The following is a 25,342-nucleotide window of genomic DNA, read 5'->3' on the forward strand; positions in this document are numbered from 1 at the left end:
AACACTAAAGAGCGTATCATTAATTCAAGCAGAAAAGTAAACATAACAGCTAGGCCTACTTAAGAAGCACCATTGGAGGCAGTGATATTTGGCAACGATTTAACTTAGAAATGGATTAATACAGTCCTAAATGTAAAGTATCCTGAGAGGTATCTGTGACCAGTGAATGCAGCAAGTGGCGTTTTAAGGGAATTTCTCGGTCACAGATAACATCGAGCTCACGAAGGTACTATATTCTATTGGAAGTGGCCTTATAGCTTACTGAAAGCGATATTTTTACCTCTCCGAGTGACGATGACTTCACGGAGAGGTATTACACTGTGTGTGTCTGCCACTGTGTTCACAATTCGCAAATTGGAGCAAACGTGTTTGCTGAAAGCAATTTTTGGCTTCTAGGCCTACTCCATTATCATCGTTAGGATTAAGAAGTACGCGGAGATCGGCTAGAGTTACGAGAAACGTCTAGCCTCCCAATGGCGGAGCTTCCACCAAAGGTTCACGCAATTGCGCTTTTTCTTACCATTTATTGTGATTCAATCGCCTAAATTTCCAAAAATTGTTAAAGAGGCATACGCTTGAATTCAAACGTTCACAATAGCTATGTTTCAAATGATTTTAGGAATAACGTTTCTTAAAATGACTTAACTAGAATTAACTTAAATTAATGACGATTAAAATAGTTATTATCAATTATATTTATTTAAGAAAAACCTCTTTATTGCGTCTCGCCTCGGAAAGGTTTATTTTGGTTTCCCGACTTGTAATAAAATTCACTCAGTGAAGGTTAAGGGGTTACGTGCGGTAATTGTGTGGGTTTCATTTTGTGTCAATAAATACCAAGGAAACTAGTGATATGTTGATAATACCGCGTTATGAAGTGGCTTAGGATCGAGGACAGCCACTTTTCAAACCCGTCGTTAATTTCTGTTTGAAAGTAAATTTTGGCGTTTAAATTCTTAGCAGCATCGTGTTCCTTATAAAGCCTCGATCACCAGAGGGTTCAAAAAGAGTTAAAAGCGAAATCAAAACTTTTGAACTCGGTAAAGCGCGAGAAAGTTTGAAATACCCCGACATATCAATGCAACACATTCAATTTTGTTGTGTACATGTATACAGTAATTTTAAATGATTTGTTGACCGAGGTCGAAAAACTCAGTATTTTATTTATTTCATTGAAGCTATGGTGCTTTAACCTTGGTCCTTTTAATTCGGTTTAAGTCGTCTTTCCGCCTTTGCGATATATGTCTGGCTTCTTTTCAAATACATTCGAAGACGTTTATTCTTTCTTCCCCTTTTCAAATGAGTGTTTACAAGTCTCTTCGCAATTCGAACCTTGAATTTATTTCTAAATTTTTCAGCTGTAGGTCGTGTCGTTCTGTTAACGTTTATAGATGATCTCTCATACTATGTGTACATGTTGGTTTGTACAAGATGTTTCTGATAAGTCTACCATAAAGTAAGGAATATTTTCTTAGGGTTCAACTATAAATTTCTTAGGGTTCAACTATAAATGGAAAGTGGGAAGGAACACGGGGTCTGCTACATTTACTTCCGTTGGGATGAGCTAAACTAATTATTATCTATGATGAATTTTACATCGCGAATAATCTATCACCTCATGAGTCTCATGTTGCTATCAACGAATGAAATTACAGATAGAAAGACGTCAGAATTGTGAGGCAACCCTTTAGAAATTAACGTCGGAGATATGGGGCACAATGATTCTTAGGAGCTGTGTGCATTCCTTATATTTGTAAAAGTTCTTGCCGAGTGCTAACAGACTGACTGATAAACAATGTCCATCTCAAACCACTTTACCAAGAATGTTGAAGATTTGCGAGGACGTTACTCTTAAGTAGTAGACACGTACTAAGAAAGAGTTTTCTAATCCGGTGCCATCTTGAAAAATGCCGACCAGATATATAGAAAATAATTTATGGGATTTCGCTATTATTTAGTACACTTGTTCATTATATCATATAAACGGGTTTCGTGGTTTTTGGGGTTCTGTTTTGCCGCCATCTTTTAAAATGGTGGCCCGAGAATGAATAGTAATGTCCGACGGGAGCCGTATAAAACCAAAAATGTTTTTCGCAAAAATATTAAAATGTATTTCAGAATTATATATTTCTTGTGTAGGAAACTGACTTAGTTTATATCAAAACGAAATTCTTCAGGTGAAAGTCGGTAAAGCGTGATAACCCCATCCGTTAATTTATAAATAGCGGAGAAGCATTCGTGTCACGTAGGCTATTAGTTTATACTCGAAGAGAAAATAAATTCTCCGAATCGTCGTTAATTGAAACAGGCCACGATTTCAGGAAGAGCGCGGTTTATACGATCAGCTAGGCAGAGAGATAATACTTCCTTACTGATAATAAATTTGGAGGTCGTGAGTTTCGACGCTACGCAGCTCGTAAAACGTAGATCGCGCGTGCCAAAAACCCCCAATTTGATATAGCATAGTCGACCTTCGAGCGATAATGACGAATTCTAATTAGAAACGGGGCAATACCAAAACACAGAGTAATGTAATATAATTATTATTATTCTTCTTTAGTTGCTGATAGCTAATTACCTTAACCTTTTTAAAAAGAAATACAAATATTACGTAATAATATATTTACGTTAAGTTAGCTTATCTCTATCTATAAACAAGTTTAGTGTTAAAACTTGTTGAGATTTTGACTAAGAATTATGCTAATAAAGATTCAAGATAAATCTTATACAGTTTTAGGTAAGGAGGATTTATAGTTAGTTACCACTTACACAAGGATGCCTGGCTACTTTGAGGGCAGAGTACTGTGCATTTAAGTCCTAAGCCTGGTCTGCTTGTGTGAATAGTATCAGAAGTAATTAAAGAAACCTCTTAGGTTTAGGTAGTTCTCACTAAAGGTGCTATAGAAATATTTCACCCAATAATTGACCTCTGTAGGTCAAGTAAGTTAAGTACTGGTCCAATCTGAACAGCTATAGTCTTTCTTTCTGCAATCTCTTGATTCGCCAACACTGGGGACTCCTTTAGTTGAAATAAATTTAAAATGTACTGTTCAGTTTGCAAATTTCAACAATTTTTAAATATATTTTTTTTTTCATTGCTCGAAACAATTGCTTCTCTGGCCTAATTATGCCTTATCCTTATGTTACGGAAAGAGGTTGATAATGTTATCTTAACTACTTTTAAAACGGCTCTAAGTTTTTCGAAATATAAGCAGAAATCGCAAGAATATTTTTCACTTGTTGAGTCATTAAATTATCTTAATTTTATAAAGAATAGTTGTCAACTGATATAGTTGTCTAACGTCCACCCCCGTTCGTAATTTCTGGTTTTTTCAACGTTGAAATTCTTGTCTCTACTAGAAATAAATCGGGTCAAATCGCAGCGAGGTGTCTCGCTCTGAGTTACGCCTTTCTATTGAGTATTTATTGTGAAACGTATAGCTTGGCCATGAATTGTTAAATCTACTTTAATTTATTTCTTTTCGCTTGTTATTGTATTTTACCTCAAGGGCTTTTTTATTGAAGTGAATTATAAGGGTATAAATACTTGTAGCTAAGCAATTATATCGGAAGAAAATAAATGCAAAGTTATTATTTTTTTGTATCTAAAACTTTGCCGGCGTATTTAAACTATACGTTTACCTCTCCGAGTGACGGTCACTGGACGAGTCTGTGTGTCTGTCACCGCGTTCGCAGTTGGCAAATCGGAGCAAACGGTGTTCGCAAAGAGCAAATTTTGGCTTCTACTCCCATCGTTAGGATTAAGAAGTTCGCGGCGAACGGCAAGGGTTATGAGAAACGTCAAGCCCCCCCCCTAATGGCAGGGCTTCTACCAATGGCTCACCCAATTGCCGGTTTTCTTATCATTTACTGTGAATCAATCGCCTTATATACCCTAAATTTCCAAAAATTGTTAAAGAGGCACACGCTTGAATTCAAACGTCAATAATAGCTCTGTTTAAAATGATTTTAGGAATAATGTTTCTTAAAACGATTAAACTAGAATTAAGCTAAATTACTGACGATTAAAATAATTAATATCAATTATATTTATTTAATTATTTAAGGAAAACCTCTCAATTGATTCTCGACTAGGAGAGGTTGATTTTGGTTTCCCAACTTGTTTAGTTAATGCTTATGGAATTGATAGGTTGTCAAGTGATGATTTCCAAGGTAATCCATTTCAGATTTATGTACAAAAATGGGAACTTTTTTCTTCCCATATTTATCTGTTTTCCCAAGGCTAAAGATGTCATTTTTGTTTTAAAAAAAACATATGTAAATCATGATTACAACGAACCTATATTACTAGGTATTTAGGAACCTATATTAGTTTAGCCTTGAAATTTAGGGCGAGTTAAAATTTTGCTGATTTGAAGTATCGATATTCGAACTGTAGAGCTCCTTACAATTAAAGCTTTGAATGTTGAAATAGAAATATTTAAAATAGTACTAAATATGAGGTTTCTATTATAAAAATAAACACTGAAACCCTAATAATAACAACAAACTGTTTTTGTTTTACTGAAATGTTATGTAATTTATCAAACCAGAGATTCATGTCTCATCGGGAAATGCCTGAGGGTACTTTAATGCTTTTCATCATTAATTTCTCTAGTGCGCTTCTCAGCCTACGTCACGCGGGAGAAATTTCTATAAATAATCCTAACAGTGTTCATTATTAGCGGTGCTGACTTGTATAAATTCAAAGATCATTTCGGTCATTAAGAAAATCCCCTTTGCTGTTGAGGAGTTAGAAATAACGGTCTAGTTTTCGCATTTCATTCCCCCGCGTCTCATCAGCATCTCCACACTTTAAACATACAGCCTTTGGCTTCTTTCCCGGATTCCTTGAAGAACTACATTCGCCAAGAGTTAATACACTAGAGTAGACGTACAAGCCATTTGTGCGACAACCATTCGCACGGGCATAACACCCAGGGCCGGAAATAAGAACAATATCATGTTAGACTGAAAAATTTATAGGACCTTGTATACTGTAGACTATGGAGTGTGCAAAAATTGTGTAGCTGTAAACTTCGGAAAATTTATTGGACTATGTCCAGTGTCCTGTGCTTATTTCCGGCCCTAAGAACACCTAGATGTTCTTGCGCGTCCTAGCTAGCTCCATTTGCACATGCATGGAAACACGACGACAATGAGAATCTGCTTCTAGGGTTATATCTCGGCCTTGCTAGCCACCGAAAGTCGAATTTTGTTGTTTCATTTCTTTGAGCCGCGATGCCTACTCTATCAACGTGACAATCATCGTGGCTAGTTCGTATCCCTCACGAAAGTGGAGCTTAAGTTCGACCACTGGTGAAATCTTTCTCTCTACTATTTTACGACCCAGAAAATAACTTGGCGCTCGTTACCTCAAGTTGATCAACTCCTGGTTTCGAAAGTGCGTTTTTTTTAAGGAGTAAATTACTTTTTTGTATTTGTACTTTAGCTCATTGAGAGCAGGATATTTCTCCCCGTACCTGATTATCTTATTTCTGTTACGAAAAACACGTGGTTTTTTGTTTGTCGGTAAAAGTTTTTGGGGTTGTAAAACTGCGTGGTTGTACAAAGGCGAAAGCAAACACCGTTTATCGTTGAATAATGTGTTTGAAAAAAGATAATTCCAAAATCTTAACGTTTGTAGATATATATACCTAAATGAACTGTTTATCACAGGTGAAGAATTACCGTTTAAGTAATTCAGGCAGCTTTCTTTCCAAACCAAAAGTAGTTCAATATTACCTGCATTTTTCACTGTACGTGGTATATATATTTTTTGTTTCGAGACAAATCTAGGTATAAAAAACTGCTCTTAGAGTTAATGAATGAAAAGAGGTTATAATGATGACGTGATCAGGAAAGGCCTTCACAAATTACTAGTGTTCGAACAATAGCTCGCTCTGTGGAACGAGCGAGCGAGCAAGCGAGCAGCTGATGTAAAACCCACAAAACAAAACTAGTCGCAGCTAGGCCTTCTTCATTGGAGCAAGGTGTTTTTGGGGTAAACGCGCGCGCGTTGGCGAGCATCTCATTTTTGGCCAGATTACATCAAATTGGTATCCGGAGGAAGAATTGGTGACGGTGTAAAATGCCTGAGACTCCTCTTCCGGGAAAGACGCGTGTCTCGTCACGCCACGTTAGACAAGAGACCTCCTGGTTGACGCCGACTAGGGGGGGGGTATAGGTAAGGGCGGACCACTCCGGTTGATCCCCGTCCCGTAGTCGCCAGAGGGTGACGGGCCATTTGTTGACGTCCCATCCTCTTGTTCTTTTATGTGTTTTTTTTTTTTACGAGTTCGTTCACCTGACAGGGCCATTGATTGAAACTATTCGTTCCGATTAAAAGCTTTTTCTTAGAAATTTTTTAGCGAGCCTAGTGGGAACTATAAACAAATTTTAAGAAGCGGCGATAGAAGCCGTCTATAGACAAATTCGTTTCTTACAGTCAGAGAAACCAACATACAGGGACGAGACCTTCGTTGAAATATGCTCCCTAGCTCAAAGAAGCAACTCCAGACGGAGCCAGAGTTCACTACACGCGTGAGGCTAACCAACTCGCAGTGTCTCTTTCGGAGCTTCTTGTCGAGAGGGAGGATACCCCAATGGCAAGCTCGCAGCTGCGTGTTGGTTTCTCTGTTTGTAATAAACGAATTCGTCTATTGTTTATACACATATACTTTCCATATGGATTTTCTAACATCATAAAGCTACCTGATTACGAGAAATATGAAGCTTGATATTGGATGTTTGTTTTATTTGGTAATAGACCGTTTTTAAAGGCTGGGTAAAATAGAATCTGGTGTTTCACCACCTTGTTTCCTCAAGACGGATCATCCGGTATGTCTATCCAAAGACGTTGCATATGGCTTCAAACAGAAGTACTAGGGTGGTTTGGTAAAGTTTATGTTAGCCCCTAACATCTTTGGAACCAGGCACTGGATATTCCGTTTTAACCCAATATCAAACAGAAAAGTGTCTGAATTCAATCTACTGGTTACTTAATTTTTATCGTAAACATTTGAAGGTCTTTAACTGTTAAATTTAAAATAATTAGAGCTGTGAAAGGGGGAAAGCTTTCGACCAGTTAATTTAATATATCCAATCCGCATTTTGAAATCTCTTTGGATGTTCAATGTTCAAAGAAGCTCTTTTAAAACATAGTAATTAAGTTAATGTTTTCAAAATTCTGCCGAACAACCCAAAATGAACCAAGCGAGAAAAAGCGCACCTTTTTCCCGTTCACTGTGCTCGAATGGGAAAGTTTTTAAACTCTACCGTTTGAGGAATTTCAAATTTGAGGTGGAGTAGTTTTTACCTGTAAGATTTACTTCGTTCGTCACCCGTGCACTCAACCTTTTACGGAAAAATATGGGGTCCGCCAATGAATGCCTGAAAAGTTTTATCTGATCGACTTATCGCATTAAGAAAGTCTTATCGTTCTGTCGGAATTTTCAAATTCCAAGGTTTTTAACTTGTCACGAAAACATTTCTCTTTCGATTCCATTGGTTTTTGGTAAAATCGGTCATAAACTTGGGATCATTGAATTGAAGTACGTTCACGAATTCCTGGTTTAGTTAAATGAGAGCTTAAATAAACTTACAAACGGTGTGTTCGGAGTGACCGTTAGAATCTCAAATATCCTCGACACAATCCATCTGGAAACAATGAGCGCGACAGACATTTTTATTAATACGGCGCCTCTCTCGTAATTGCCATAAGAAATACGATAGTACTTGAAGATAAAAGGAAAAGTGAAAGGCTAACATCCATTAATAGACGTTCTCCAGACATTTCAAATTATAAACGCTCTCTTAAACTTCTTCCGTTGCGCGAAGTTTAGCGGATCGCGTGAATGACATAATTGTAAATTATAAATTCCCCTTTAACCGTTACCAGGGTGCACTTATCACCTTCAATTATACGCTTGATTTTGTTGATATTTAGTTTTGTTATTGACCCTCTTAAACGTGCTCGTGTCAAGGGAATGCGTCTTTTAAAACAATATTTTTTCTTCTTGTTGTTGCAGGCACGAGAGGCTCGAAGAAACCATGAAAGAAGAGGGACTAACGGAAGAGCAGGTTGGTTGAGCTCCATTTAATATTGTTAATTAGAACAGAGTGTTTCTAATAAGTATAGAAGAACTTAAAGGGTGTGGCCTTAGGGTCAAACTAAGTGGAATGTGTCAAAGAACCAAGGGGCTACAACATTTAGTTACGGAGATATGGGATCCTAAACATTGATTGATCCCTAAACAAGGATATTGTCACACATGTGTAGTATAAACCTGCTCATCTTGTTTAGAAGACCATTTCCATAGCCTTCAATCTAAGAACGTTATTGAACCTTTATCTAGCAGAAATGTGCCATTAAATGGGTAGCAAAGACACTTTGAATTAGTTTTACCAGCGTATGCACCCTTCTACCCATTTGATACTACACTTCAATAACGGACAGCCTGGTTTGTCGTATTCCACATGTGTTAGCGGCCATTGTTTGTGGAACCCATATCTCCTTTACTGACTGTTGTAGATCCCGTGTGCCTTGACCTTTTTGATTCAGTTTGACTCGGAGAACATGCCCTTTAATTTATTTCAAACTTATCAGTTATAGTTAAATTCTTGTATTACACATGATGAAATGTTCCCATAATTGCATAACGTGATACATAAATTATTATTTACAATTACAGAAACATGAGAAGAGGCTGCAACACGCGCTAAAAGAAACCGAATTCTTAAGGTTAAAAAGGTCTCGACTTGGTGTCGAAGACTTTGATCCCTTAAAAGTGATAGGACGAGGAGCGTTTGGCGAAGTGAGGTTAGTCCAGAAGAAAGACACGGGGCACGTTTACGCCATGAAGATTCTAAGGAAAGCTGACATGTTGGAAAAGGAACAGGTACGCTCCTCCGAAAAAACTCTGAATGTTAAGCGCAGATCTTCATAGAATCTTTGAATTTTAACATTAGGTGGCTCATGTGCGAGCGGAACGTGATGTTCTAGTCGAAGCCGATCATCAGTGGGTAGTCAAAATGTATTATAGTTTTCAAGACGCCATGAATCTTTATCTCATCATGGAGTTTCTTCCAGGAGGTAAGACGTTTCGCTTTTGTCGTGTTCATAGCTTATGTTTTTTTTTTTGATACAAGAAATTTTTTCTAAATTTGTAATAATGTATCTATTTTTTATTTTGTTGTCTGGCCTAATTTCAATTGGTATTAATTCGTAGGTGATATGATGACTCTACTTATGAAGAAAGACACGCTATCGGAAGAATGTACGCAATTCTATATAGCCGAGACGGCCCAAGCTATTGATTCCATCCACAAGCTTGGCTTCATTCACAGGGATATTAAACCCGACAATTTACTACTAGATGCCAGAGTAAGTATCCTATATTTTGTGGTTATAACTTTTTTTAAAAAGTGAATATGAACGCGGCAATATCGATGGTATTTTTCTTGAACCCGACGACATAAAGGGTATTTTCTTGAATTTAAAGGGCATTTTTCATGAACGCGGTAATATGGATGGTATTTTTCTTGAACCCGACTGCATAAAGGGTATTTTCTTGAATTTAAAGGGCATTTTTCATGAACGCGGCAGTATAAATGGGCTTTAATAATCCGGCAAACCTTTGACACAAAGAGGACCCTTTAAACCCCTATAAATCGTGTTTTTTCTAATGATTGATTTCATCAGTAAAATCATAATTATGTTTTTAATTTTAGGGCCATATTAAACTCTCCGACTTTGGATTATGTACGGGTCTTAAAAAATCCCACCGAACTGAATTTTATCGTGATCTTTCTCAGGCAAAACCCAGCGATTTTGGTAAGTTTTCTTTAAATCTATCTATAACAGTTAAAAACATTTCATGGCTGCAAAATGCGCATATTGAGGTTTTTTCCATACGAAAATATCTGTTCACTTCTTTCAATTTAACCCGATTTCATTACAATTAACCAACTTACAAATTTCGATTGAATTTAATTTGAAAGCCGCGTCAGTTTTTCTACGAAGTTGGTTTTTGTAATGCGCTGTTTAATTGAGAAGTTTGCACTTGTTTGTGTGTGTTTTTACTGTCGACTCTGTTGGGTTCATTTGCTTAATCTTTGTCTAGTGGACTTTGCTCTTTCAAATCGAGGTAAGAAAATCTGAAGGGTTCACTATAATCGTACCTGAAAATAAAAACAAGGATAGTGATACTATTATTCAAATTCTTATTGTGGGCACGCTATTAATAATCGTTAACTTTAGTAGAACTTAGATGTAGTCCAGGTACGTTTAGATATACACCGAAAAAATTAACTATTGCAATTAGATGCTTATGGCGCAAACACGTGTCACTTGTGTAACTTGTAATAACTAAACAAAATTATGGCGCCATAATGGACATTCAAACGAATGATATTTATAATTTCACCATCTATCACATTACACGCGGAATTATTTTTTTGTGAAATTGGGATTAAAATGTACTAGCATTTATGAAAGAAACTATTTTAGTTGTGAAGTTGGTGAAATCGGGCTCCATTGTGTTACTTATGAAATACAATAATTTGAGTACCCATTCTCACCTACAATAGGCACTGTAGATACATTTTTTGTAGGCCTAAAGCCACTGTAAAGCTTCAAACACTGAGATTTGTTTTGCACCCATTTTGTTTACTAATTTCTTTTAATTAATTTCTAAACTAAGTCAAGTTCTCTGCTTGCTTGATGACGTTTCGCATATCAATTGCTATTTGCAATTTTAACAATAACTTTATAATCTATTTATGATTTCTTCATTTCTGCTAAAATTAACTTCTTAGTATTAATAATAATAATATTCCTTCAATTGCTTTTTTTCATCCGGTTTTTATTGCACGATTTTATTTTATGTTTTAACGGGAGAAAAATAATTCTCCCTTAAAATCTCTCGGTGTTTTAACGAAAGTGGCATAACGCGTAGAGTTTTTGTCTTAAACGCAGCGTTTAACCAGAAGTCAACAAGTAAATACACCTTTGCAGCTTCGAATCCTATGGACTCTAAAAGAAGAGCCGAGAGCTGGAAGAAAAACAGGCGACAACTTGTAAGTACACAAATAATTGGAGTAGGCAATTGTTATTATTGTCAACACGTTGTAGCATATCGAATTCAATGGCTTGCACGAAACGAATTCTTTCAGTCATAGATGATACTTCACAAAATGTTTATCTAAGTTTATTTCGCTTGGAAGTGTCAATAATCTTGTGATATTTCAATGCCAGTAAAGTTTGTGTCACAATGACACAAGGATATAAAATTCGGCAGTACAATAGTAAACTATGTTTCACTTCCCGTGATCACTTCCAAATACATAATAGTAGGAAGTACAACTGTAATAGTTACTACTTCATCGAAGCTATTGAACTCGAAAAGGCTAAAACATCCAACTTGATGAAAGATTGAATGATTTATTGATTTTACAAATTTTATAATAAGAGTCTGCACCTTGTAGTGCAGAGTGGTTAAAAAATTTTAACTTCTACAGTCTTTTTTTTTCTCTCAAAAAGTATAAAGGGTAGGATATAAAAATTGTGTGATTTTGCGTGTAAAATTATTGGTTTCTTATTAATCCATCCCTATACCATTCGACGACAATGTTGTTGTTTAAATTTATCCAATAAAGAATTATTTAATGTTTTTAGGCGTATTCCACGGTAGGAACACCAGATTATATCGCTCCGGAAGTGTTTATGCAAACGGGGTACAACAGCGCCTGTGATTGGTGGTCATTGGGAGTCATCATGTATGAAATGCTAATTGGTAAGTACCTCGCGGAGTGTTTTCGTACAAGGGTCAATTGAATTATATTGAACATTACGTTCTTGGTGATAGGTTATCCACCGTTTTGTTCGGAAACGCCTCAGGATACGTACCGTAAGGTGATGCATTGGAGAGAGACGTTGATCTTCCCACCGGAAGTGCCCATTTCAAACGAAGCCAGAGATCTCATTCAAAGGTTTTGCTGCGAAGCCGAAAGAAGGATAGGGGCCACTGGAGGTGTTGAAGAAATTAAGCAACAATCATTTTTCAAAGGTGTTGATTGGGAACATATGAGGTATTCTAACATTATTTACTTTTTCATCATGAGCGTATTGGCAGTTTTCGAAAATATACGTTAATGTCTTATACTTTTTCAATTAAAGGGAGAGACCAGCAGCCATTCAAGTAGAAGTGAAAAGCATTGATGACACATCCAACTTCGATGACTTCCCTGATGTAGATTTAAAAATACGTAAGTTTTGGATGAATTCTTTAATTATGAAGTCTCTGGAAACAGCAGACGAATGTCACTGTTTATATTTTAATTTGCTTTCAAATGGAATACAACTTTTGGAGAAAGACCTAGCGCGGCCATACTTTGAATTTTGTTCGGTTTCTTCCCCAACACTTTAAAGATTCAGTTGTATTTTACAAACTTAACTCCCTGTACAGACAAGTTTTGAATCACATTTGACCAAACGGTGAAGTCAGATACAGATAAATATGTAATATTAAAGGGTCTCCGAAGAATACATCGGTGGGTGGGTGAAATGATTTGAAATACTTCATAGTCACGTGACCCAGAAGGGCGTGGTTCAAAGAAGATTAGTTGGTGTTTTTTCATTAACTACCACTTCGGGGAATTAATTGGCGCTGCAATCTCGCGAAAAACAAGGACTATATTTCTAGTCCCCCTTAATGTGCAGTGTATAGTGTCAGCATCGTGGCGTCACGTGGTACCTGTGACGTATTTTAAATAATTTTTACCCACCCCCTGATGCCCACTTTACAGTCCCTTTAAACAGCTAGAGTTTACAAAACTATCGTACACCAGTTGTGTATAGCAAAAACGGATTTATGGGATAAGAACGTCGGAGTTAGCGAATTCACTCCCCATCCTCGCATACTTTATTGAGAAACTTCGTCTGCTTATATTTTGACTCCACCCACAAATTCTATCTCTAGAAGTAGTTATATACAGAATTTGTGGGTGGAGTCAAAATAGAAGCAGACGAAGTTTCTCAATAAAGTATGCGAGGATGGGGAGTGAATTCGCTAACTCCGACGTTCTTATCCCATAAATCCGTTTTTGTGTATAGAAGTTAAAATAGAAATGGCAAATGTCATTCCCTAAATAAAAACTTTCAGTTCATTTCAAACTTTAGGGTTTAGTTTAGAAGATTACGGAAGGTACTTGGTTTGAATAAGAGTGAAAATAGGCGTACCTATTAAAGATCATGCCTGGTGTCTTAGCGATGATGGTACTAAGTATTTTTCTAAATCATTTACAGCCGCTGCCCCTAATAAAGAAGGGGAAGCTGGGTACAAGGACTGGGTCTTCATTAACTACACGTTTAAGAGGTTCGAAGGCCTGACCCAAAGAGGAATAAAATCAGCCAAGAAAAGCTAGCATGAACATTAATAGAACTATATTATAATAAAAAGTATAAATCATTTTCTTTTGAGCGCTGGTTCGCCTAGGAAATAAAAAATAAAATTGATTCTAAAACGTACACGCGAGATATTACGAAAAAAATATATCGTTTTCACCTTATATGGAAAATAAGAATATAAAAGCGAAAATACGCTTAATTATTATAGGTTTTTAGTTTTAAGGAAAACTAAGCAATATGTTAATTTTAAATCGGTAAAAAAAATGAAATGATGAAATGAAATGATACACTACAAGCACTAACGATAAAAAATTCCTAAAAGATTTTTGTGAAATCGTAAAAGGAAACGTTTCGGTGAATTGTTTTTGGTTGTGAATATTACGTTGAAGTAGTAGATATTATAAGTTTCCAGAAGAGCACTTAGGCTAAAATTTTCATTTTATAATTAATTTTAAATTCAATTCACCCTTTGAAATGAAAAGAAAAAAATGGCGAATAAGAAATATCGCCTCTATGTAAAAATAAATAAATAAATAAATAAATGAAAAATATAAATATAAATATTAAATATTAAATATATAAAGCGGTAATTAATTAAGAAAGTAGGAAAAAAAATTAGAATGATAATATTAAACCGCGATTTAAAAAAAAAATATCTCTTTGAATTAATTTTTTAATTTAAATTCCGCCCATTTTAATTCGCATTTGGACAAAAGAAAACAGAGAATTTTTGGTAAATTACAAAAGAAAGGCAGCCCAAACTTATACTGTATGGAACGGAACGGTCAGTTGGACAAATGGTTTTTGAAATATCAAAATATTGGAGGGAACGTTCGTTACACACATTATGTTGCGAAACAAAATGCACACAAAATGTAGAGAAAAAAAAAGCGAATGAGAAACTCATGTTGACCCCCCCCATCTGTTTAGGTACAAACCCCCAGAAAGGGGTTTAATTTATTATTTATAAACCAAAAACCAAAAAAAAAAAATAAAAATCACATGTAATTAGCGGTCTTATTCCTGATCAGCGCCACCTAGCCATAGCGGCGGCGACTTTGAGAACTACTGTAAGCGGCAAGCCAATCAGATGTCGCTAAAATCTGGTGACGTCATTTTTGGTAAGACCCCGAGAGTGCCAGTCAGTGACGTCACCAGATTTTAGCGGCGACATCTGATTGGCTTGCCGCTTACAGTAGTTCTCAAAGTCACCGCTATGGGTAGATGGCGCTGATCAGGAATAAGGCTAATTACTAATTATCTATAATGTAAACCTTAACAACAATTAAATAAGCTTCAATTTGACGAGAATCGGTTTGCAGTGCTGAAAACTTTAGCGTTTCATTCCTCCCCAAGTATAAAACCGGGTTTAACTTAAAAATCACGATATATTTAAGAAAAACCAATTGATAACAAATGGTATTTAGGTATAAATAAAAAATGGACATTTATATAAATAAATAAAAAACGCGCGGCGTGTGTGTTGAAAAGGTGAAAAAATTGGATTTAAAAATGCTTGTAAACACTAGGTAACAATGCCGCGTATGAAAAGAAAAGAAAATGAAACCAAAATCTCTGTGATAGCCCCCCCCCTCCCCCCATATATCCTTATTTGTGTGTGAATATTTGTTTTAGTTCAAAGAAAGCATTTTTCTAGTCCCAGAAATTAACCAAAACGGTTTATTTTTAATGGTTTTTTTTTTTTCGTCGCTAATATTAACGAAGTGAGTAAAGACACTCTTCGTTTAAATTACTTTGTTCTAGTGTCGCTGAATCACTCTCATAACCACTTTGCGTGAAGCGCGGCGGAGTAACGCGTTCTACTTTTTTGTTTCCAAAAAAAAAACCAATCCCCGTAAAAAAACCTTTTTTTTTCTCATTACAGTCGCTTTCAGTACAAAGCATTGTATTGTTAAAGTATGATCGTTTAAGTCATTTAAGTTAAAATTAATTAATATGTAATATAGTAAATTTTACCTAATTAAATTCGTGTCAAAAACGTACCTGCCTCGCAATTATTTATGAATTTTGAATTTATGCTGAATCGGAAATTTCGTTAAAATTTCTATGGATTTTAGCATTACGAGTCGTCCTACCAACCTTTGGTTACTACCGAACTTCGGAGCACTAGCAAACACTGAAAAGGTATAATATTTCAATTCTGGTAGTCTGCAGTTACGTTGACTTTTTGTTTAGCTTTCTTGAACATTTCTTTTTAAACAACGCGCGACTTTTCCACCTTAAGCTGTTTTTCATTGGCTGCTAGAAATCTGCCACCATTAAATTATACATAGATTCATTTAATGTAATCCTCACTCCAAGAAAGTGTCAATGACAAACGGCATTAGCTTCAATTCATAGGTACGTTCAGACCCAAGAATCTCAAAGAAATCGCTGTTTTCTTGATGTTTCCTTGCGGTTTTGGAATATGGAGTCTGGGAAACGTCTTACTGGCCCTGAAAACGGTAAGGAGTGCAAATGTCTCTTTTCAATTATTAACGAGCTCGCAAATAATGAAATTGTTTAAGAATATTATGTCAATTTGAATGGTAGAAGTAGTTATGTAAAGAATACTAATCTAATACAATCATTTTTTCCCTCTCCTAGAGACGATGACGTCCCAGAGAGGTATTTCACTGAAAGTATCTGTGTGTCTGTTACCGCGTTCGCAGTTGGCAAATCGTAGCAAATGTACTCGCAATATCCGAAAGGTTCAGGCAATTGCGGCTTTCCTTATCATTTACTTTGAATCAATCGTCTCATATACTCTAAATTTACAAAAACTGTGAATTGGTGTTCGCTACCTAGAAGTTAAACGCTAACAATAGCTATGTTTAAAATTATTTTAGGAATAACGTTTCTTAAAACAACTTAACTAGAATTATTACTGACCATTAAAATAATTTATATCAATTATATTTATTTAATTATTTAAGAAAAACCTCTTAATCGGGTAGATAGCCCTCTTTTGGACTCGGAGAGGTTTATTTGGTTTCCCAACTTGTTTCTTCGTACTTTTAACATACATACCTAGGATACGTTTCCGTGGGATCATTACAATATTTTTTAAAACATTATTTTTTACTTTATCATTTCACCTTTTTTAATTTTTAAAAATTTTGCCCTATTAGGTTGAACAAACCTAATTTTTTTATGGCTAGTTATTCCGGTAGTTCCTGTAGTACTTTTCCATCTGATAACCTCAGTGTTTCTTGGATTTCCGTTCTATTCGTTTTGATTGTGTTGTTTGCCTTACGATTAGGTAGGCAAGTTATTAAATTATATTTTCGATATTTATTCTATAAGTTTTTCCTTTTCCTAGGAATATTTTTAACGCTTCCAATGCCGTTTTATTCGTTTTGCGATTCAGATTTTGTTGTCTCCTTTGCTATAATTCTAAAATAATACTAATTACAAGCCAACGAAGTCGCGGTTAACAGTTAGTTTTCTATAAAAGAATGAAAATTTCTTATTGGAACCACAATATGCTCCATAAGTATGACACTCCCTACACTTGTAATGCGAGAGACTTATTGAGAGCTAGTTCGAGAACGACAAGCGAGAATTGACTACACTTAATTGGTTTTGCAGTCCATCTTTCTATTTAGTCTGTACTAACTTACTAAGCCATTGACAACGCCTCACCAGACGTCACTTTACAAGAATATATCACGTTTCACCTATGTCACTCACTTCGTGACAAGCTCTGAGTAACCAGTGACAAACTTATGGAACATATCTTATGAACTTTTGGAACCACGTATCCATCTACAATATTAAATGAGAAAAGAATAAGTTTTCATCGATTGGTAAACCCTACTCACGAGTAACGTCAATTCAATCGATAACCATACAATTACAAGCATTAATGATAGTACAATGCAGATCGTAATTGGTCCTTACATTTTCGCAAAAAAAGCACATTTATTCCATATCAGTTTGCTGGTATCAGCCTGATTGCGTGTTTCTTGGAAGATGGAGCTGCATTTTGTTTTGACCATTCAAAATCCGTAGTCAATGGTGGCGAAGGGAAAGTAAAAGTTTTAAATATGTATGTAATCTCAACCCTTACTAACTTAAAACCAATCAATAGCGCATTATTACGTTACGATTCCATCTAAGCTCACTCAGTTCCTGTTTCGATCTCCTTTTTTCGTGCGACCCAACAGTAAAATTACCGAGGCGGATAATTAATAATTCAATAAATGTACCCTTTCTTCGAAAGTGTTGGTCAAACAGCGACTATGGATATACCTGTCAATATGATATAAGTTAGTTCTATTGTAATTTTTACATATAAAGGACACTTGCAACTCGAGTGTATGACATCTTAAAGAAGGTAGGAAAACTTTTAAAGCTATCAGTAAAAGAAAGTTGTCTGGAATTTTCCATTGAGAAACGCTTTTTGAAGTGATCTTCCGATAATTAAGACTTTTGGAGCCATTGAGAAGGAAGTACAGGACATAACTTTGAAAATTTGTAATCTAATTGGATAAAAGTACCTTCTTGATTGTGCTTCAGTAAACGTTTATTAAAGTCTGTAGTGTTATTATCTTTTTACGTCGGTTATATATGGAAATTAAAATTCAAGTGCTTCACAACTTTTAGGTTACATATTAAAAATATATTATTATAAACGAAAGTTAGTAATGATAAATAAAGCTAACTCGTTGTAAATAATTTCGGGTAACATTTTGGTGTAGTTAGGGATCAGAATATGGTCATAAAATCTGTAACACATTAAAAGATGTCAATTACTAAACGCATCTATGGTACATTGCAATTTATAACAATCCATAGTAAAACGATTCAGGTGGTGTACTTTAAATTGTGTAAACAATGGTGATGAACATATTTTAACCATTTTAAAAGTAGGTTTAAATAAAGAGAACCATTGCTACTAGTTCAGAATACGATCAGAGAATTTTATTCTGGCCAAATAAATGCATTTCTAAACATTAATAACTTAGTCTTGACATATAGTATTATGATCAGCTTTCTTACAAAACTAGTTTCTGCATCATAGGTCAAGGGGTTCAGGAGATGAGGGTGATCAGACAATGAGTTAGTTGTTGCTCAAATATATACAAATATACGTAGATCAACAGACCAGGAAAGGTAAAAGTTCAGTTCCTTTCACCAAAGGTCATATGAAATATTTAAATGTGATTATTTTGGTGAAAAAAATTGTACATCCAGGATATAAATCATGTTTACAACACGATAAAATTTATTTACCTTTCGCATGTTCTTTAATATCGATCCATGTCTTTTGACAACTATAACAACCCAGCTGCTTATTGTCCCCAGAGAGAAAAAATGACAGATTAATTCTAATGGACTACCCACTTGGTTCTAAATATTGTATAAAGAAAAAATTCGAATACAGTCAAACAGACCAATAATTACTTTTACGCGGTATCGAGGTTCCCTTCAATTTTGCAACAATTTTTCTGTAACTCGACTTTAATTTGTTCGCAATGCGCTTGTCATATTTCCAAGCTTTACCCTACATGAATTCAGAAGTGATTAGACCTTTGATTTATATACGTTCGTGATGCTAGTTATAGTTAATTGTAATTTTTCTCGTTTTTTATTTGAAGATGTCCAAGACACCGATTGGAAACTATGAAAGATCGTCTCCACTAAGTGACATATGCGACTTACTCTGCCCTTCTTTAGCTACGCTGCGGTTTCTTGGTATCGCCGTACATAAGTGCAAAAAAAGTGAATTCAGAGAAAGATGTCCCAATAATCGTTTCGATTTCTTCAAATGCTACCATTTTGTCGTGGTGATTGTTCTATTCACGAACTTTCTTCGATTGTCTTTAACCAATTTTCTAGAGCCTTGGCAGGCGTACAAGTACTGGGGTAATTACTACGCTATCTTAGAAGGATCTCGTACCGTTGGTGTAGTTAATTCAATCACCTACAGCGCCAGTGTTTCGATGCATAGCTTCGGTTTTTTCTTATTTTCACTGAAACGCTCAGGGTTTTACAAGAGGCTTCACAAATGCTTTCAAGAAACTCAACGTGGAGACGAGGCAATAATCGGAGAAGTGCGTTGGTTAACGGAGTTTCGAAAGTCGCAGGTAAAACTATGCCTTGACTTAAAATTACAATTTTCTTTAAGGTAACCAGGTTTTTTTTTTTAAATTTTGCAGAAATGGCTCTTGCTATTTTTCGGTCTTATGACTTTAATCTCTACATGCAGTCAAATGTGGCTTGTCATCGCGACACTGAACGTTTCCGACGGTTGTGTCGCGTCGTACTTTGCGTTTGTCCTGAACTGTCTCGGTGCTCTCTATTCTTCGGTAACCTGGTGTTACTCTCTGCACTGGTTTGTCTTGCTTTCTCTTCTCGTTCGTAAGAAGTTTGAGCATGTTAATCGCATCATGTACGACTGCTTCGACGACAAAGGCATCCGATGTCTTTCGGTCTCACTCGTGTCTGCAATATTGAAGCGCCATTACCATATAATTATCTTGTGTCGACAACTGGATATCTTCTTCAAGTATTACGTCGGCTGCGTTATTGCTATCAATACTCCCCTATTGTGCTTTGTACTGTTTCAATTTATGTGGATACCGATGGAGACCATGGCTAAAACAATTACTGGATTGTGGGCATTCGGATTGGCTGCATATTTGTGCATTTTGCTCTTCAACGCAGCGGCAATTCCTGAAACGGTGAGTCATAGCATTCTTTATCAATCAGAAGTGTTAAAATTCCACAATCACTATAATTTTATCTAAGCAATTGAGTAACACAATTAGCCGAGATATTGGAATCAAATAGCTAGGACAAGGTACCAAGAAAATTATAAAAATGACTTAATTACTGTCTCAGATGCGCAAAAAGATACTGACAAATGTAAGGTCATAGGCGAGTAAGTAGAGATTGACTCTCAACAAGTTTACCCTCCCTCCCCTTCATGGTATACGTTCCTAGTTCCATTGGTGAATGTACTCTAGGGCTTAATATATATTAAATTTGAAAATTTGGTGGACAATTGCATAATGATAATTCTAGCGTCGTTTTGGAATTAGGTCTCAATAAGGCATGGTGAAATAATAATGGAAGGTTTAAGCTTAATACCTTTATATTATACTTAAAGGCTACAAGCATCGGACTTAAACTTTACGAGAGCACATTACTTACCATGGAAACAGAGAAGAAGCTGATGGTAAATATCATAAAAAGTACAATTTCAGGTTCTATTCACTGATGCGTTTAAAAGTTAGCAATAGGATTAAACTTAATATTATCTACGTATAATTAAATCGTATTATATTGAAAGTGTTTTGTAATGAGTATGTGGATTTGCGCTTTATCCACTGTGCTAGCAGGTCTTTTTCTAAAAGCAATTCGCGTTTATTCTGCCCCTTAAATTGAAACGGTTGCTGAAGGATAGATTTTTCCAGAAAAATTTTCGATGGTGAATAACAGTATCTTGTTTTCAGCTGGTGTCGGGGCTAACGAACCTTCAAGGGCAAACGGTTGGCTTTACTTTCCTTAACATGTTCGTCGTCACGTATTCTTCAATTATCAACGTAAGTAATTGTTGGTAAACCATAAAACTTAAGGCATTTAGTTGCATGGATAGATGGTGCTACAGGCAGAATTTGTTCTTACCCCCTACAGTTTGTGACTAATCTTTCACAGAGATTAACGTAGGATGATATTAGTAGGCCCACCATGACCTCTAGATCATTCATATCTTCATTAAAATATCAAATGTTGTCATTGCAGCTTGCAAGTGCCGTTTTCTCCTACATCATCATAATTAGTCAGCAACTTGCTACCACCAACTAGTTAATTATACTATACACGCCACCTATTAATATCAAAAACGCTACAATGTTATCAAGATCAAATAGTAAAATAGAAAACTAAAAAGTAAATATAGAAATGGTTGGTAAATCGGGTAGCTATTTATCCCAAAGCTACAGCATAAACCCTGTTGCATTACAACTTTCAGAAATATAGTAGTGACGTTTATGTTTATACCTATTGGTTCCGAATCACCAAGGGTCGCATCTACAAAGATTTGACAAATAACAAGTTGGTTGGACCGTTGGTAGATATGAAAACCTAGACTTAATGTTCGTGCGCCACTAGCACAGACTAGAGGCACTAGCCAGTCAGAAACTCCTAGTTTTTGCCTATTTCTACAAAACTTGGTTATTGAAATTATTTGCGGTAGTTATAAAACATCCTGGAACACATAATTTGGACATTCATCTTTTATTATTAACTGGTGGAAAAATTAAGGTACATCATTCTCGTCCAAAAGAACGCAAGCATTTGGGTAAATCTCTTCTTTCTTGCAAGCGCATGTTTTAATCACTAAACTTTACTTGGTGAATAGAAGACTTGAACGAAGTGCGTGAAATTTGAGCTATAAAACTGTTTTTAAATTAATTTGGCTTTTAGTTGCCAATATTGATCAGTATAACTTACTCCTAAAGTGGTTTGTAGCTTGAGAATTGAAAATCACTTGATTGAATCATTTGGTTTGATTTTCCAATTGTTGACTGATTATTATTATATACGAAACCACAGCACTAAATGTCTGTTCGGAATTAAAAAGGAAATAGTTGTTGAATGTCTCTTAACGAAAATGAATCTTTGATGTTTAAATAAATTGAAATTTTAAGCCTGAGCCTAATTGGTAGTTTTAACATAGCCTGATTTTAGGGTTCCTTCTGTAGTTTTACAATATAACTTACATTTAATATCGCAGAATTGTTTATCACAAACATATTGAGAAATGTAAAACCATAGTTTTCACTCATAAGGCTCGTCATTCCGGACACTATCTGCAAAGATAGGAATGAAAAAACCGATTAAAACGATATCCAAATGTATCTAAACCTCATTCGGTTTTTTTCAATAATTTTATCACAAATGTAATTACATATTGTGACCTTTGTTTTAACAGCGTGTTGCAATTGGATGTCAATCGAATGTGAACATGCACGCGACCGGATTTAAAATTAATGAGTAATTTTGTCTTACCGTTAGCTTTTGCTCCGCTTTCATGGGAATTAAAGTTATGCCATAAAGCTTTAAACTTATTTTCTGCGCCTGAAAAAGAGAGATATATAATTTTTAAATAAACTTTTCGGAAAAAAGTGGACTATGCTGCCGCCATTCGTTTAGGGAAGTCTGATAAACCGAACCTCGGTCTTACCCTTACCTCTCTCAACCAATCCCGTAGAGTTAAGAGGTTCGGTTTAGCAGACGCCACTAAACCGTTAAGAGACCTTTTCCTTTAAATTAGAACTATTTCTACTATGTAAGAGATTTACTAGACAAAGTAAAACAGCAATGGCTTAGCATACGTTATAGGGTATTGCTGCAGCGCTGAAAAGCAGAATGCACTGGTAAATGGCCAGACCAATTGTCCAAAATCCAGTGATGAACTTTGACATTAATTCCATTGGAACCCACATGAACTGAAAGATGAGAAAGCAGAACAGAGGTGTGTGCACAGTGACGATCGCGGCAACGTAGTACTTCATAAAGGCATCCATTTCTTGACACAAAGTGGTTACTCGGTAATGATGGCGCATGACATCGGTGATGAAGGCAATGGGGCTGACTCGAAAGTCATGGTCGTCGAAACTCTCGTCCATAACACGATTAATATCATTGTACTTGATTCGAATTAAAAGACCGAGCAGAAGAAACCAGTGAAGAGATAAACACCATATGGCGGAAGTGCCAAGAGCACCGATGCAATTCATGACGAACCAAACGTAAGCTAGTATCGTCCCTGTTGAAGAATTGAAGGCTGCTGCGCTCAGGAATATTTGACTGGTCGTGAATAACATGGTAAGCGAAACGAATATCACCAGGAGTAATGTCTAAAAATTGAAAACACTCTTAGAATGCCTATTTTCTCAGCGTTTCTGTCCTTAAGTTATAATTTTCTATACTCTATAAGCCATAACTCTAAGCTATGTGATTCCATTGGTGAACCCACGTAACACCCGAGAACGTATGATCATCCATCTCAGGTGTTCCGTGAGCTCGTACACTATCTAAACTGACATAGAATGGCGCATTAAGTCCTATACATGTCAAAAGAATTGACTTGAATGCCATGCCGTTCAGCAAAATGTTAAAATGTTTCATTAAAAATTTGCCTTACCTGAGTATTGCGAAAGCCTTTGCTCCATCTATCATCGCAAATATCTCCTTCACTTCTGTCTTTCTGAACCTCTTCAAAACGCTCGTGCAATCTTTTGAAGAACCCGATACGAGTCCATGAAAACACGTTGAAGATGATACTAAGAATACTGCAAACTCCGGTGAAAGTAATTGAATTTACTACACTAACAGTAGGTGAACCTTTAAATGTGGCAAAAAAATTGCCCCAGTTTTCAATGGCTGCTTTTGGTTCGACCAAATTAGAGAGTGACAGTCGAACAAAATTTAAAAACAATACAATCGTGACCACAAAGTGGTAGCAAGACATGAACGAATATCTCTTGTTAAGTCTGTAATGTTTATGTATCACGTCACCAGTCGAGCACATGTGCACCGCGACACCAAATAACCTAAGGGTACGCAAGGACGGAGCTAACAAATCGCATAAATGGTACTTAATACTGATTTTATGTAACGCCGAAATTTTGGAAAATCCAACTGAAGAAATTCCCGACGACAAATGTGGGATAGGTGTACGAACGCGACTACGTCTAATACTGTCTGTAGCGGACATCGTAAAGGATGAATTAATATACGAAAAGCTCTTGACAGAATTGATCTGGAAAAGAAATGCATTTTTACCTAATGAGTTTATTTTTCCCAAGTAATTTACACGAAAGCATGGAGGAAACCAGGAATTGACACTCTAGGGAATTAATGTCCACTGGGTCGATGACAGTATAAGTACAATACATCTACCATAATAATAACTAGGTGGTTTACACGATAAACCTGGAGCATTTCACCAACGAATTAGAGAAAACAAAAGGAATGGAAGCTCTCGTAAACCATAAGACACTTTTGTTTTGCTACATTTACTTGCTCCGCCTCTTACGATCAAAGCATATCTTTTCACACATGTTTTGATGTAAAAATTGCTCATCTGATGAAAGGTAAGTAAATGCACAGTATATCTTACCATAACAATATAAAAATATAAGAATTACACACTAAAAAGTATGGCCATTTTCGTTATAAGTTTCCCTTGAAACCCGGCTAAGTTTAAAACCGGTGGTCACAGAATTCGATGGCTTCTACTTCCTTCAAATCAGAGACTACGAGAAATACATCGCGAAGAGACACTCCCCTAAACCTTTATAGAGAGCTTTCAGTTGACTAAGTAGCATGTCACACCTTCCTTAGTATTATCCAGGTTATGGCAGTCATATTCGTGGATTTCAGATTTACTCATGCATTCAACCCACCAATATGGCAGTGATATTTATCTCAGGAATCTAAATTCGTCTCTAAACTGAAAGCTCTCTATAATGTTCGTAGCAAATATATTTTCGAACCATACTTATGGACAGTGTTATAGGGAAATGACTCAACTCACATTTTAAGGTGGTGTGGTTCAAGTCAGTGACACCGACGTAATGGGATTGCTATGTCACTTTTTGCTCCCCTATGTAATGAAAACATTGTAAGGTTTCTTGGAAATTAGGAAAAATAATTAATCAATAATGACGTCTTTTGTAAAATTAAAATCGATGGCACTATACATTGAAAGCTTTAATGGAAACTGTTATGTAAAGAAAATACAAACACTGAACTATAGAAACTTGCGGCTTTATTATAGTTTTAATAGATGGGAGGAACATAACAAAAAATTCATTTATTTAGCCTTGATCTTCCATACTTAGAACTTACGTGTCAAATGTCATAGGCGTTACGCTATGTAAATATAGCTTCAAAATTAAACTCCATACTCATCAA

At 35.9% G+C, this 25,342-nt stretch overlaps 2 protein-coding genes across 6 annotated transcripts in view; both read left to right on the plus strand.

Annotated features, from left to right (window-relative positions):
- The window catches only part of trc (Serine/threonine-protein kinase tricornered), a 123,641-nt gene extending 108,230 nt beyond the window's left edge, over positions 1–15,411 (plus strand). For 4 of the 5 annotated variants that reach the window (XM_089862909.1, XM_089862908.1, XM_089862906.1 and 1 more), the window contains 10 exons: positions 8,031–8,082; positions 8,694–8,900; positions 8,971–9,094; positions 9,231–9,385; positions 9,733–9,835; positions 10,979–11,079; positions 11,678–11,795; positions 11,868–12,090; positions 12,179–12,267; positions 13,307–15,411. In XM_089862909.1, the coding sequence (XP_089719035.1) occupies positions 8,031–8,082; positions 8,694–8,900; positions 8,971–9,094; positions 9,231–9,385; positions 9,733–9,835; positions 10,979–11,079; positions 11,678–11,795; positions 11,868–12,090; positions 12,179–12,267; positions 13,307–13,425 (1,291 nt within the window). In that variant the 3' untranslated portion in view covers positions 13,426–15,411. The remainder of the gene's footprint in view (positions 1–8,030; positions 8,083–8,693; positions 8,901–8,970; positions 9,095–9,230; positions 9,386–9,732; positions 9,836–10,978; positions 11,080–11,677; positions 11,796–11,867; positions 12,091–12,178; positions 12,268–13,306) is intronic. The other variant, XM_089862907.1, reaches the window with a different exon arrangement.
- A 3,477-nt stretch (positions 15,412–18,888) lies between these two features.
- On the plus strand, positions 18,889–22,011 carry LOC149588153 (uncharacterized). The gene is made up of 6 exons (XM_089862880.1): positions 18,889–18,933; positions 19,012–19,500; positions 19,573–20,097; positions 20,526–20,594; positions 20,872–20,961; positions 21,161–22,011. Exons 1-6 carry the CDS (start codon positions 18,889–18,891, stop codon positions 21,221–21,223), a joined length of 1,281 nt encoding a protein of 426 aa, XP_089719006.1. The 3' UTR covers positions 21,224–22,011.
- The last annotated feature ends 3,331 nt before the right edge of the window (positions 22,012–25,342 follow it).

Source organism: Phalangium opilio, unplaced genomic scaffold (genome assembly GCF_054372755.1).
Source record: "Phalangium opilio isolate 3A_F unplaced genomic scaffold, DU_Popi_V2 ptg000662l_1, whole genome shotgun sequence".
Lineage (NCBI taxonomy): Eukaryota > Metazoa > Arthropoda > Arachnida > Opiliones > Phalangiidae > Phalangium > Phalangium opilio.